The sequence below is a fragment of the Elaeis guineensis genome, chromosome 6, assembly GCF_000442705.2.
Source record: "Elaeis guineensis isolate ETL-2024a chromosome 6, EG11, whole genome shotgun sequence".
Classification (NCBI taxonomy): Eukaryota; Viridiplantae; Streptophyta; class Magnoliopsida; order Arecales; family Arecaceae; genus Elaeis; species Elaeis guineensis.
Genome location: NC_025998.2, coordinates 7,215,207 through 7,229,278, shown reverse-complemented (window position 1 = coordinate 7,229,278; position 14,072 = coordinate 7,215,207). Strand labels below are relative to the sequence as shown.

Here is a 14,072-nt window from a genome sequence, read left to right as displayed (position 1 = left end):
CTTTAGGTTGCTAGCAAAGATTTGATGTACCTCTTGTTTGTGATGTCGGAAAATTATGTGTATATTGATTTTATTTGATATGGCAAATAGCTATGGTAGTGCGTATTAGAATGTGGCTTATATGGCCAACCATACTTGGACTATATTGTAGGATTATGCAAATGATCCTTTGATTTATTTCTTTGATATTTTATTTTCTGATTCTTGCTGAGCTATATATATATACATGATATAATATTATTAATTTATTAAAAAAGATGCATCTAACGTCTTGCGACTGGTGTAAAAGAAAATTTGAGCGAATTGTAATCAAATGGAGTGAAGCTGGTCACGTAGGACACAATAATGTTGCCAGGGTGAGGACTTGACCAGACTTAACTTTAGATTGGATCCAAGAACTGAGTTGTGCGTGAATTCAAGTCCAACATTTTTTTGATAAGATCAAAGTTTTTTTTTTCTTTTTGGTCGTTTGGAAGTTTATCTGTGGATTTTCATAATTTTTATGATGCCAAATCCACTTGAGTCCAGTAGCATAGAGTTTATGACTCCAAGGCCCATAGCCCCAAAATCAGGAAAGCAAAAAAAATGCAATCTGGAACATGAAAAAAAAATCATAGGGAAAAGATATCCACATGGATAGAAAACATCGTGGAAAGAGGTAAGACGAAGTTTAATTCATCTGAAACAAACAGCTCTATAGGTTTTTTATTGACCTTTTCTGTCCTCCACCCGATACGCATGCCAAACATAAGAAGTTTACTTCTCGCGGACATCAAAAACCATTCTTATTTTTGTCTTCCCCACATGGATGATATGACATGCACAGATGTCCAGCATCATTGAAACTGATATAGAGGATGTTTCGACTCACCTCGATCTGAGATGGAACTTTATCACCTTGGATATAGACGATCCGAAGGCACGATCACTCCGATTTGAGAATGTCCATGGTGGTTTCACTATTATTATATGATTAAAATACTTATAATCATCGGGGCACATGGTCAACCGTTATGATCTATTTAAACTACTGACTATTCGTTATTGCATAATTGTTGTACACACCTCTTATCATGAAAAATAGCTATCGACCTCCTTCTATAAATAGAGAAAGATAGAAAACGCTTGGATAAATCTTTCAAGACCTATTTTTTTGCTCTTACTCTTCTATCATTCTCTACATACCGACTGATTTGAATGTCGGAAGATCCTCCGTCGAAGAAACTCTAATAAAAAAAACTTCATTTCATATTCAACAGTCATTTGAGGAGCAGCAACTGTCGTACCGATCTCAGTCCCACTTTGGTCCGACCATCCTCAACTCAATTTGAAAGTTCGATAACAACAAAAATCAATATACAGCATACATGATACATGTACATTATATAAGACAAGAAAGTATTTGATGAATGACTATAGTTTCATCGGTCAAAATTATTTGAAGGATATTCGATATTCCCCACGTTAATCTCATCAACTTCTTTCTCTCTTGGTTACTTTAGAGTGATGAATATGGAAGGTTGTGATAATAAAAACAAATTACATATTTTATTTTTTTTATAAAAGATGCATATATACACAAAAAGATCATATGAGAAATAATTTTGGAGGCTAGATATTATACGAAAACATGATAAGGGTGTATATAGACCATGGGACCTAATTCAAACAAAGAAAGGAAAAAGAAATATTGTAATACTAGAAATATTTTTTTGGTTGTTACATAATATACTCTATGCTTAGAGTTAGGCAGGTTAAAAAGATAAAAGTATTAGTTCAGAAAAGTATTATAAAGCTACGGGATATTAAACATCCAATAATCAATGACCTAATCAATTCCAGCAAAGAAAACCCAAAACTAATTTTTTTTTATTAATTCTACTAGAATTTGACCCATTTTCATCGTAGTTATAGCTATTGAATTAACCACTATTATGTCGAAGAAAAATTTGGTCCAAATAATCAATATGCAAATAATTTATCCTCTACTTAAGAAAAACATGAGAGCAAATCAGAATCTGATACCAATACCTATTGTGCTAATTCTCAAATTGCTAACCCAACTTTACCCAATAAGCTAATTGGTGTGATTAGGTTAAAGTTGAGCCCAAGCCGAGTCGCACCTTTGGCAGGCATTTGGCCCGTTCTAACCTGGTCCTAATTCCTCCGTCCCAAAACCCAAGTGGATTCCGTTCATCTGGACGCCGACCCTAGCTTCTCTTCTCCGATCTTCCCATCCCTTCTCCTCCGAGCTCGATCGCCCGCCGATGCCCGCTTACTGTTCGATCCAATTTCTCACAGGCCTACCGGGATCCTCCTTCATCCTCTCTCGCCAACCGAACCTCCTTCCCCTCCGTGCGGCTTCGTGGAAACCCATTCCACTGACATCAAAGGGAGTGAAGATGGAGCTTACTGTGACGAGGCCCGACGATTGGCACCTCCATCTTCGCGATGGCGACCTCCTACAAGCCGTCGTGCCTCATAGGTTCGGCTTCCTATTTTCTCTTCCTTCTTGATTTTATTAGTGGTATCTGGAGCTATTTTGTGTTGAGTGCAGTGCGAGCCATTTTGGAAGGGCAATTGTGATGCCCAATTTGAAGCCTCCCATCACTACCACGGCCGCCGCTGTGGCTTACCGGGAGTCAATACTGAAGGCGTTGCCCCCAAACAATGGCTTCGATCCGTTGATGACTCTCTACCTGACTGATAACACGAGCCCGGAGGAGGTCAAGCTTGCCCGTGAGTCGAATTAACAACACCCTTTTTGTGTGATTTCTGTATTTGTTTTCGAAAACCCTAGAAGAAAAATGAACTACACCGAACAACATTTATATCATCATGAGAGTTCTGTGGATAATTTTGCTTGATCCTTTGCATGAACTTGATGCTGCTACCAATATGTGTCGATGATCTTGTGCGTACCTAGAGTATGGAGCAGCATATTTAATCTTTGGAAGCATCTTTTGGATTCTGCCTCATTAAGAATAAGCATCTTAAAAATCGGATCAGTAACCTGGCTTTTGATGGTGACGTACGATAAATTTTGTAATTAGTTCGAGTCTTTTTCTTTAATTTTAGGACAACTTAATTCTTTTCCCCACAGTTCATCCTAACGTTATCCAACGAGGATGGTTCAGTTTGGTTTTTTTGCTTTCCATTTCATTACAATTTCTTGCTTTGTTAGTTTTTGTATCATCTTTTCGATAATGTTGATGTTAATTTTCAGGAAGGAGTGGAGTGGTTTTTGCTGTAAAACTGTACCCTGCTGGAGCAACAACCAATTCACAAGATGGGGTTACAGATGTTTTTGGAAAATGTTTAGCTGTCCTTGAGGAGATGGTAGAGCAAAGCATGCCTTTGCTGGTAGGTAAAATCCATACATACAGACACCATTTCTGGGGGTCGCACGAAAATAATTTAATGCATGTTAAAAACAGTAAGATAAAATGTGGAGTTGAAAAACAAGGTTATTGTAAATCTGGTTCCAAAGGATGCTTTTATTAATACCGGGAACAAAATGTTTTGGATCCAAATAAAATGGGTTCTCAAATTGTATAGAAAAAATCGGGGAAATGAAACTGCTATACCCTGCTCTATTGCAGTATATGTGATCCAATATTGTCTACAGCTGTTTGACACTGCCCCTTTTCAAACAAAGTCATTTAATTCAAGCCCATAATACTTAACATATAAAATACACACATGAATCATCATTTTGTCATGCGATTGAGGACCATCAATATGGTTGGATCTATTTCAATTTGAGTTGAAAACCAGAAGAAATATAATATGGAAGGTGATGCTTGGATAAGTTGCACTTGTAAACATGATACTTATATTTCAATATCTTGCCAAAGACTTTCTTAAATCTCGTCATATACATGTAAGATCATTTATTGGATGTTTTTTTTTTGTTGTTTGGATGGATGCTGGAATTTTGAATTCCCCTGTTTTTGTTATTGTTTTGACCATTTGCAGCAAAATTCTTGGAAATCTTCAATCCATCTGAATTTGGGTGATTTTGCAACATGTTTAAGAGTACTGCAATATTTAGGAGGGACTAACTTTTACTAAATTGAGATGTCACCAAGAGATGATGAACTTTTAGTGCTAAATTTAGAGATATGCCTTCATTTTGATTTGTGAAATAGAGCAAGGTTGCATTTGCTGTTTCTAAGCCATGTACGGTAGAACTGAACTTTCAAAAAATCATCAAATTTTGTTCTGAGAGTTTACAAACAAAACTTCTGGTTGATACGTACTAATGACACTTCTGGTTCTATTATCAGTGTCAGATCAACCTTATTTTTGAACAACCTGCATCTTGAACTATTAGAATGTGCAGAAGTTGAAGGACCGATCCTTTTTCCTTCATCATTAATGTCCTTGGAATTATTATTGTACCCGAGAACTGATTCCTGCTTTTGTCATCTCATATACATTTTTACCTACCAGAAGTTTTTGTTGGATTTGATGAAGCTCTGCCATAAAGGTTTCATTTATCCAGTTTCCAAGTGGACATTTTTATGTTTGTTATCTTTAGAGCCCTTACTGCACTTCACAGTCTTTTATTTCTGATCAGCTACCTGGTTACCAGCTGCAATGTACTAATGAAACTGCTTTATCTTTGTGAACTTGTTTTACAGGTTCACGGGGAAGTTACAGATCCAAACGTTGACACATTTGACAGAGAAAGGGTGTTTATTGAAACAATTTTAGCACCACTGGTCCAGAAGCTTCCACGACTCAAAGTTGTAATGGAACATATCACCACTATGGATGCAGTCAGGTTCATTGAATCATGCAGTGAAGGTATCTTTTGTTACAAAATTTTGTTTTCCATTTTCCTTGTTTCTTTTGAGGGCTCAGTTTCTTACTAACACACGGTAATTTTTTAGGCCAAGTTGCTGCAACTGTGACGCCACAGCATCTTTTTCTCAATAGAAATTCTTTGTTTCAAGGTGGACTACAGCCTCACAATTACTGCCTTCCAGTATTGAAAAGAGAGACTCACAGTATGTTCAATCATTCCCTTTGCTAATCCTGAGTCTGTTGTTTCTAATGTGGCAAGGACTTAAAGAACTTAGTGCTATGATCTAATACAATGATGATTACCAAAATTTTCTATTAATCTCCAAAATGCAAACGCCCCTGTGCAGGGGACACAAAACATATGAAAAAATATAATCATAAATATGTTTTTCTCAAATTGTATGAAAAACTTAAAAAATGCTGGTCTGTCATGTGAATCCAATGGTACAACAATGTGTTTTTTTTTTTTTTTTTTTTTCTGTCTGTGATGATATAAATTCAGGTTACATTATGAATAAATGTCACTAAAATAAATAGATTTTTTAAGAGTTATTTTGTTTTTTGATGGAAGATTTCTTTAATAGTTATAGGAGTTTGAAATTCGACATTATTTTATCTTGGTTTCCTCTATATGTGTGTGATTACTGCTAATGTAAACATTATCGAACTTTTGCAATGAAGAAATGTGATAATGAACCAATTTATGTTATTATATTTATCTGGCAATTTCAAGGAAATTAACTTATCTTTTCTACCTTTTGCAATAATTGTAATAATTTCAATGCTTACATATTATAAATTGTTTTTGTAGGACAAGCTATGGTATCAGCTGTTACAAGTGGAAGCAGACGATATTTTCTTGGGACTGACAGTGCTCCCCACGAGAGACGAAGAAAAGAATGTCCCTGTGGATGTGCGGGCATATACAATGCTCCTGTTGCACTGTCACTTTACGCAAAAGTATTTGAAGAGGTATCAAAACTTTTTGTTTGATGAAACTCTGAAATCCATTTTCATTTGGTGGCATATGTCTCAAGCATGGTCAAAATGCTATTACAGAGAACTAGACATAAGAAGCCTTGCCATCTTTCTGGTCTCAGCTTTGTGAGTTATTGTTTCACTGATGATTCATGTTTAGAACACTCATGTAATCCAGCAGAGTTCAACATTATGGCCTTTTAATTCCTTATGAAGCCATTTTTAAACAAGTCTCCTCTTCAGCTACCTTGTTTGAATTCTTTACAACTTTTGTTTATTTTCTCATCCTTATATGCGTAGTATCTAAGATAATGAAGATAATTACCGTGCAGTCTCTCGTTCTTTTTAGTGCATAGATACATGAAAAGTTGAATGGTTAATCTGAGACATTTTTGTCTGGCAAAGTTAATCTTACAAAATCTGTTTGACGAACATTTTTTTGGTGTTATTTTTATTAGGCTGGTGCACTTGACAAACTGGAGGCATTTACAAGCTTCAACGGCCCAGATTTCTATGGTCTTCCAAGAAACACATCAAAGATTGTATTGCGACAGAGTGCATGGAGAGTGCCAGAATCCTATACATACGCATCTGGTGAAATAGTACCCTTGTTTGCAGGACAGACTCTTGAATGGCTTCCATCGAACAGCTGAAGGCAGGGTGATGGCTTTTGTTTTGTTTGAGAGGAAACAGGAAGCCGGAACATGTTGTAGGTTTTTGTTATTATTTTTATTGCAGCTGATCAATCGCGGGAGACAGGTTTCTGATATAGGGTCTGAGTTCGCTTACATTTTTGAAGTTTATTTTTATGTGTTAAATTATGGAATTTTTTTGCTAAATAAGCTTTCATATTTTCTTGTGCACTTTAAGGTCTCTATGTGCATTTGCAATATTAGAGGATCAAGCTCATCGGAATGCATGCATTCCAGCCTTCAACTAGTATTCTTGTGGCTATTGTAATCATAGTGTTATGCTATTTAACAAAAAATATGTTAAATTCTTCTAAATATTTACAAATGTTTCCAAACACAAAATTAAGATTTTTTTTTTTTGAAAAAAAGAAAATTACAACCTTAGCACCAGGACATCAGGTTCTTTCATCCTTAGGTTTCACTAGATACTGTATCCACAAATACATTGTTTCCCCTCAATCACATGGAAAGATTGCTATGCTTATGTTCACAATTGCAATCACCGACTTAATTCCATTCTTATCAGGGAAAAACTGACTGAATTACGCGCACAACATTTCTTCAGCGTGCCCGTGATGGAGCCATGAGCTCGACTGGTTCCAAATGCCCTGTATGTAGAAATGCCTCAAAGAATGCATCTGCCTTGTCCTGCTAAGACTCTACCTCGCCCAAAGCGATAGAATGTATCCCTTCGCACATCCCAAGCTGTTACCACCATCTATATCATGGCTGCAATCACCAAACTCATCCTGAATGCCATGCAGCAGCTCTCCGTGCCGCATCCCATCCACCAACTTCGTGTCTTATATCTCCCTCGACAGCCCCGCCACGTCGCCAACCCTCTCCTGCCGGCAATTCTCCTCCGGCAGCGTCCGGCACGTGATCCCATCCAACGCCCGCCCCTCCCCGATCTCAAACGCGCACACCATCGAATTCGCCGCCCTCCTGCTCGGCGCCATTCCTTTTCCCCTCATCTCCGCCCACAGCTCCCTCGCGCTCAGGCGGAGCAAGCTCGCGTAGCACTCGAGGAGGGAGCTGAGGGCGAGGATGTCGGGGTCGACGCAAGGAGTCGAGCGTCTGGCGGAACAGGACGCGGACGGTGTCCATGCAGACGTGGTGGACGTCTGAACAAATTAATAAATTGCAACAAAAAAAAAATTCAAGTTTGTTCTTGGAACGTTACAACGTACGCCAGATCGGGTTAAATGAGACGAGTACAGAAATCTACTGTTTCATAATCTGTGAATCCGTGAATAATACTGGAGAGAAGATGGCGAAGGAGAGAGTTGATTGAGATGGGATGGATGGCTCTGGTTAAAAAGAGAAGACAGACAGCCAACTGAGATGGAGCGAATCAGTATGATTAAAGATAGGGGGAACAATAAATTGAGACGAGATTTGTGATCCCAAATTTCCTAGTTTAATTCGCATTTAGTAGAGAAGAGAAAGGAATCGATTGAATTCCCTTTTATAAAATAGTCTGTATGGCTTATTTTACTCTATTTTCTTTCTTCTAAGAGAATGGATTGTCACCTTTTTATAATATTTTTCTTCTTTTTATTGGGCTATCAACAAGTGAGGAAGGCTTCAACCTCCTTTATTTTTTATTTTTTAATGGAATCTAGATGGGAAGGTGTTACAAACTTGATTTCCAAACCTTTTCTGCCGTATGTAGATGATATGTGTTCCTCACATATTTGTACCGCTAACATGATGGATATGGTTGTCATTGATATTTATTATATCCATTCACGTTGTTTACAGAGTTTCCCAAACTTTCTTCCTTAATTTATTCTCCTGGATGCAGCAATGGTGCGATTAAGAAGCTCCAAATTACCAAGAACCTAACCATGAAATTTATGGAAATCTAATCCCAACACCAACAACGTGCAGCAAAAACTAACAGAAAGTAATGAAATCAGAGCTTTTGTTTACAACCACCAGTTAAGGCGCCCTTTATTTCTCAACACCAACAACATGGGGCAAAAACTAAACAGAAAGTTATGACCTCCAAGCTTTGGCTCCTACAAGAGCCAGTTAAGGCGCCCTTTATTGTCCCAACCAAAACACTTGCTACCACAACCACGACATACATCAACAGGAATTAAAGCAATATATATATATATGCTAAACACTCTTGCACCATGCATTCCATTTGTCCCAGAAGCTCCGGCAAACGGCCCCTCAAGTGTGACACATCTTAGAGTTGGCCGGGCCGAGGTCCAAGACGCCTGCAGAGAAGAGTGCCACATGGTCGTACCCAGCCACTATGTCCCTTTCATAGAATACAGAAGCTCCCTTCCCTTTGTGTCCAAGAAATTCCGGCACGGTGCACGCCGGCAATGGGGTCGACACCACGTACACCTTGCCGTACTTGGCCACAGATGTTTTCACGTCCTTTTCTTCCGAAGGAAATTTAGCATTGACCAAGAAGTGTCCTCTGGCATCTGTCTTCCCGCTCCAAGATCGCCTGCCATGTTTGAAGCTAACTAGTACACCTGCCATAACGAAGAGATGAAGGTTGTCTAAGATTAGCAAAAAGAACATATATTGTGGCCTAATGGGTCCATTTAGAGGGTGTAAACATGCAATAACCCAGCAGAAGTAGGAGGAACACACTGGCTCAGCAGTTGGTACTCTAACTGCACCTTGTTCCATCTGCGAGGTCTAACCTCAAATGCCTTTCCTTATGGGATTGGCATCTTTCTAAATAAATTTTCTCCGAGAACGCGCTGAGGAAATCTGTTCGACTACCTTGGAATGCGTTATGAATGATTACTTCACACTTTTATACATTGACCTCTTATATATGTGCAAGGCTTGTGAAAAGCTGAAGATGCAAATGCTATTCAGGTACTATACCACTGGATATGTGCTTTTGTGAGAGAGAGTTAATGTTGTATAGTAGGACAAATGCATGGGATTCGGTAGCATGTACAATTTCTGGCCTAGGCTGGCCAATGTGTACTAATATATTATAGAGCTCTTGCTACGAGTTCTTCGCCAGCATGCGACACTAAGAGAAGAAGGTGGTGGAACAAACCGGGAAGAGGCGAAGCATCCTTGGGCGTAACATAACCCGGGAGCTTGCACCTACAGTAGACGTCACCTTCAACTGAGACGTTGTGCGTCGGCTTTAGGGTGTTTGGTGGTGGGGATGGTGACGGCGAGGGTGGTGGTAATTTTCCCCCGTAAGCACACTCGGCAGGAGAAGGAACAGAGCCCAGAAAAAGCACCAGAAACTGAAGCCCAAACAGAACTCCCCTCAACCAAGCCATCTTCTCTCTATCCCCTCACAGTGCGAGTACCTGAACTCAGCTTCCAAGCCTTGATGACCAAAAGTTTGAGCCACAAAGCGAGTATTTATAGCAGTCACCTTGCTGGATTCCCGGCCGTTTGCGTTGTCTGGGTTCATCGTAGTAAATGCTTTGGGTTTGTGCTTAGGGTTGGAGCATTTATTGATCGAGAGAGAAGACGTGATGGGCCAGTTGAAGCCTGTCCGGTCATGCACGGAAATTTGGGTGCGGATCAAGTGTTTGTTTTTTTAACGGAAGAAGTTGGTGCCTGAATCCGATGGAGTGGCCGAGCTGGACACGGAGCACAGGCGGGGAGGTGCTAATCGGGCCGGTGCAACGCGGGCCTACGCAACTAGGCTCGTTGAGTGTGCGTTACTCGATGTCATTTCGGCCGGGGGTCTTCTATAATTATACCTGTTAACCATATCGAACAAGGAGAGCTAACATCGGTTGCGTCAACAAGCCATGTGCTTGCCTTGAGGCCTCTTCTTATTTATAGATATTTTATTTTTTAAATATATTTATTGATTATTTTTGGGTGATAAAAAAATTAATTTATCCTATAAAAAGCACAAGTAGCCGGTGCAACTGGTGTGGTAACAACTAACAACTTGGCTTAGCCGAGAATTATGTGTTAATTATGCATATAACATAAGAATTAACATCTGTCATGGTGATTCTGCTTACATTCTGTTACCTTGCATGGAGTCTCCTAATCTCCTTCACTTAGATTTTGCTTCATTGTGGATTATTTAATGGAATAAGCTCGGATGATAATGATAATGATCTGCCTTAGGCTTTTTTATTATCATTATTATTATTCTAAAGAAGTTTATTTTTAAATGTTTGTTTCATTTGCATCATCTGTAACTCACATGGCATGGAGCTGCTTAGTGAATCTTCCAGGAAAATGCTACTAGAATGGTTGTAACGGTACCAGGTAAGGCCATCCCTTGCTGAAACCCAGACGTCATGGAAATCAGCAGTCTTACCACTACCAGCGAATACAAAGTAATAGCCTTATCCTACAACATCACCCTTCTCCTCCTTCCTCCCCACCAACACCCCCCCCAAAAGAAAAAAAAGAAAAAAAAAACAAAAAGCAATGGACTGCTCAAGCCTGGTTTTCCTGAAGCAGTCAAAATCATGCAAATTTCAAGTACAAAACTTCAGTGGCCACTGAAGTTGGTACCTGTCCTTCAAAAACTTTTAACATTCTTACCATTTTTCTCTAGAAACCACCACAACAATGTTAGAAATTTTTCTTCTTGTTTTTTTTTTTTTTAAAGAAACATACACTATGTGTCTGTAGTAACTAGCCTCTCTGTGGAATTAATTTTAGCTTTCTCACTACTGCTTGAAGACTTGTTCTTTCTTGTATTTCATGCAATAAAGACCTTTAATTATGCAGCTTTACCATGCGACAACTATTGACATCGCTATCTAATCCTATCGATCATCTGAGACACTACTCACGGATCAAATTGATGTTGCCTCCATGGATGCATGCTGCATGTCAACGAATAAAATCCTCTAATGCAGTATACTCTCGCAAAAGAGTGAAACTGCCAGAATTTTAATGTACACATTTCTTGAAAGACCGCAACCTCGACCATGTTTACAATGATGAGTTTACTCCAAGGTCTTGCGTCATCTTTACAAGTCCTAGATATTTCCTTTCTTGCTTAGGACTCGAATGGTGCTGCTACAGATCTTGTGGAGTAATATGTGTATTTTGTTTAATTTTCCTTGAAATGAATTGTTCAAGTTCATTGTATCATTCTGCATATAATATGCTTAGTGCTTGTGCCAACACTTCTCTCAATGAACTGTTGATGTTTTAGCTCATCAGGGAATTGAATATCATATCTTGTAGTTCTATCTGCCCATCAATAGTGGGATCAATGCAACCTTTCTTCTTCTTTCAGTAATTAATGGGGATGTGCGGGTCAATTGGTCGCCAGTGATAAAAAATGAAACAACGCTAAAGACGGGAGATTTTTTTCTATCCGGTTGAAGGTAAGTCAGACCTAATATGGCGTCTGCATCTACTCCTTAGACATGAGCTGTCTGTGACTTTGTGTGCATTTATTTCTTTGCAGCATTGTTAAATTCTCCGGTATGGAGATTTCTTTCATAACAATGCAACCTCTCATTTGCAATCCCGCGCAATAAATAACCTTTTTTTTTTTTTTGAATAGATGTTGAAATAATATATCAGGAATCCAGAACATGTCACTGTAAAGCTTATATGCCAGGAAAAGAAGTCTTTTACTTCTTCTGTAATTTGTACAATTACATCATATTTGATTATGGTTGCAGACTGGGAAGATCAGAACAGCTAGAGAAGGAAAATGTGCGGTTGAGTTGATTTGATTTTTATAGAGGCGTCAAATTTGATGAACGTGACTTGGTTTATGAGAAGTAGTTGGTTGCTCAAGGAAGATCTATTGAAACAGAACCATGGCTTATGTTTTCCTTTATTGATTTTTCTCTTCTCACCGATAGTATTGTGAAACATTAAAAGCCGGATGTCCTTCGATTTGGACATGAGTGAATATTTTTAAGGAACAACAGTTTGTTTCTGTTGGCTAATTAATCTTAGGAGATGTTTAGTTCACAAGTAGAATCGGAATCGAAATAAAAATCGAAATAGTTAAACCCTCCGAAGCATTTGATTTATGGTCGGAATCGAAATGAAAATGAAAATTTGAATCTTAAAGGAGAATAGGAATTGAGTTTTAGGTAAATTGAACCATTCCCATTCTGCTCGAAGAATGGGACTCCTTCCAATCAAATGGTTGGAATGGAAGTCAATCATTCTCATTTCGATTCTAGATCTCAACTCTCCCCAATTAAACACTCTCTTAATGAGTTATTTCAGATAAAAAGTATCACGCCCTCGATCCGAGATTGTGAATCGAGGATCATGGCAACTGCTGCATACTCATAGGAAACTCTTCCCATAAGCATGCAAGGCATTTTATCACGATATCAATGCTTCACAGCGGAACAATTAGTCAATAATTTAAATCAAAAATACAACAATCCAAATTTCAACTTTAATATCTCAATAAAGTCAACAAAGTTTCATAAATCTTATATCAAATTTAACAAGACTTTCAACCTAAAATAAAAGTATGGAGATCATGCTTCTAATCACTCTTCCATTCACATCTTATATCATCTTAATTTCTCAATATCTATAAAAAAGTAAAATAGGAGGTAATAAGCTAGACAGCCCAGCAAGCAATGATCACTTTCAACAGATTTCATCAGGCATTAAAATAAATAATTATTTATAAAAATAAGTATATAGTATTTATCAATTCGAAATCAATTTCAATTATACAATATAATTCATGCTAAATTTATTTTTTTAAAAATTTAAGTTTCTTTCAAGATTTTATTTTCTTTCATTCTTACGTTCTTTTCATCAACTATGAGCTATGACCATATTTTTTCTGTGGCAATATCATAATATCGTGTATCTTCTTACAGTGAGCTGTAAATCATCTGCCAGCAAAGTCCTTCGGAACCGCTGGTCTCGTTGGCGGTTTGTCGCTGGTCTCTCTGGTGACATATCGCTGGTCACGCTGGCGACATAAACTCTGAAGATAAATCAATTGCCAACATATATGCCTCCATTGACGGAGTCCTTTACATAGTTTGGTTATCAATTCATATTGTTCTTATATCAAAATCTTCATAAATCATGTTTCATATTTTAATTTCGATAAAAAAATATATAATCATGTAGTATTGAAATCAATCAATATAATGCATCATAAAATCAAAAATGTTCAATCATACTTCGTCATAAAATTTTAAATAAGATATTTTTATAATTAAATATCATTCATCTAATTCATACATCGTTTCACAAATTATGTCTGAAAAATATATTATAATTTATCGATAAATCTAGAAAAAATGAAACATTACTTACCTCGAACGCATTCCAATAAATTCACTTAATTTTATAAATTTTTTTTCAACAATTCTATTCGTAGATCATATCGTGATATCCCATAATCAAACATCCACAATCCTATACAAGATCAATTTCAATAATTAGAAAGGATGAAACACTTAAAAAAATAGAATTGATGGACACCCATATCCTATCATCCAGATTGGTCAGATCATCTAATTTTATCTGGTCAAAATTTAATTAGGACATAAACGATCCAAAGTTTGACTATCAGATCAAATCGGATTCGAAGTGATAAGACCGAGGTTCTTTCATTGGTTTTATAAATTAAGTAGAGAGAGAAAATTAGAAAGAAAGAAT

General features: G+C 37.6%; 2 protein-coding genes across 2 annotated transcripts; one reads left to right on the top strand and one right to left on the bottom strand.

Annotated features, from left to right (window-relative positions):
• The first annotated feature begins 2,137 nt into the window (after positions 1-2,137).
• LOC105047421 (dihydroorotase, mitochondrial) lies at positions 2,138-6,653 on the top strand. Its single transcript, XM_010926334.4, has 7 exons — positions 2,138-2,485; positions 2,558-2,739; positions 3,227-3,363; positions 4,647-4,812; positions 4,899-5,015; positions 5,624-5,784; positions 6,249-6,653. Exons 1-7 carry the CDS (start codon positions 2,268-2,270, stop codon positions 6,441-6,443), a joined length of 1,176 nt encoding a protein of 391 aa, XP_010924636.1. The 5' UTR covers positions 2,138-2,267; the 3' UTR covers positions 6,444-6,653.
• A 1,731-nt stretch (positions 6,654-8,384) lies between these two features.
• Positions 8,385-9,826, bottom strand: LOC105047419 (uncharacterized). Its single transcript, XM_010926333.4, has 2 exons — positions 9,526-9,826; positions 8,385-8,980 (listed from the first exon to the last, which is right to left on the bottom strand). Exons 1-2 carry the CDS (start codon positions 9,758-9,760, stop codon positions 8,667-8,669), a joined length of 549 nt encoding a protein of 182 aa, XP_010924635.1. The 5' UTR covers positions 9,761-9,826; the 3' UTR covers positions 8,385-8,666.
• Between the last annotated feature and the right edge of the window lie 4,246 nt (positions 9,827-14,072).

Excerpts from the sequence above, each read along its gene's own strand:
- LOC105047421 (XM_010926334.4), top strand. The coding sequence starts at position 2,268 with ATGCCCGCTTACTGTTCGATCCAATTTCTCACAGGCCTACCGGGATCC. Across the intron at positions 5,016-5,623 it reads ATTGAAAAGAGAGACTCACA|GACAAGCTATGGTATCAGCT; the intron begins GTATGTTCAATC and ends TTGTTTTTGTAG. Across the intron at positions 5,785-6,248 it reads ACGCAAAAGTATTTGAAGAG|GCTGGTGCACTTGACAAACT; the intron begins GTATCAAAACTT and ends TATTTTTATTAG.
- LOC105047419 (XM_010926333.4), bottom strand. The coding sequence starts at position 9,760 with ATGGCTTGGTTGAGGGGAGTTCTGTTTGGGCTTCAGTTTCTGGTGCTT. Across the intron at positions 8,981-9,525 it reads GGATGCTTCGCCTCTTCCCG|GTGTACTAGTTAGCTTCAAA; the intron begins GTTTGTTCCACC and ends TCGTTATGGCAG.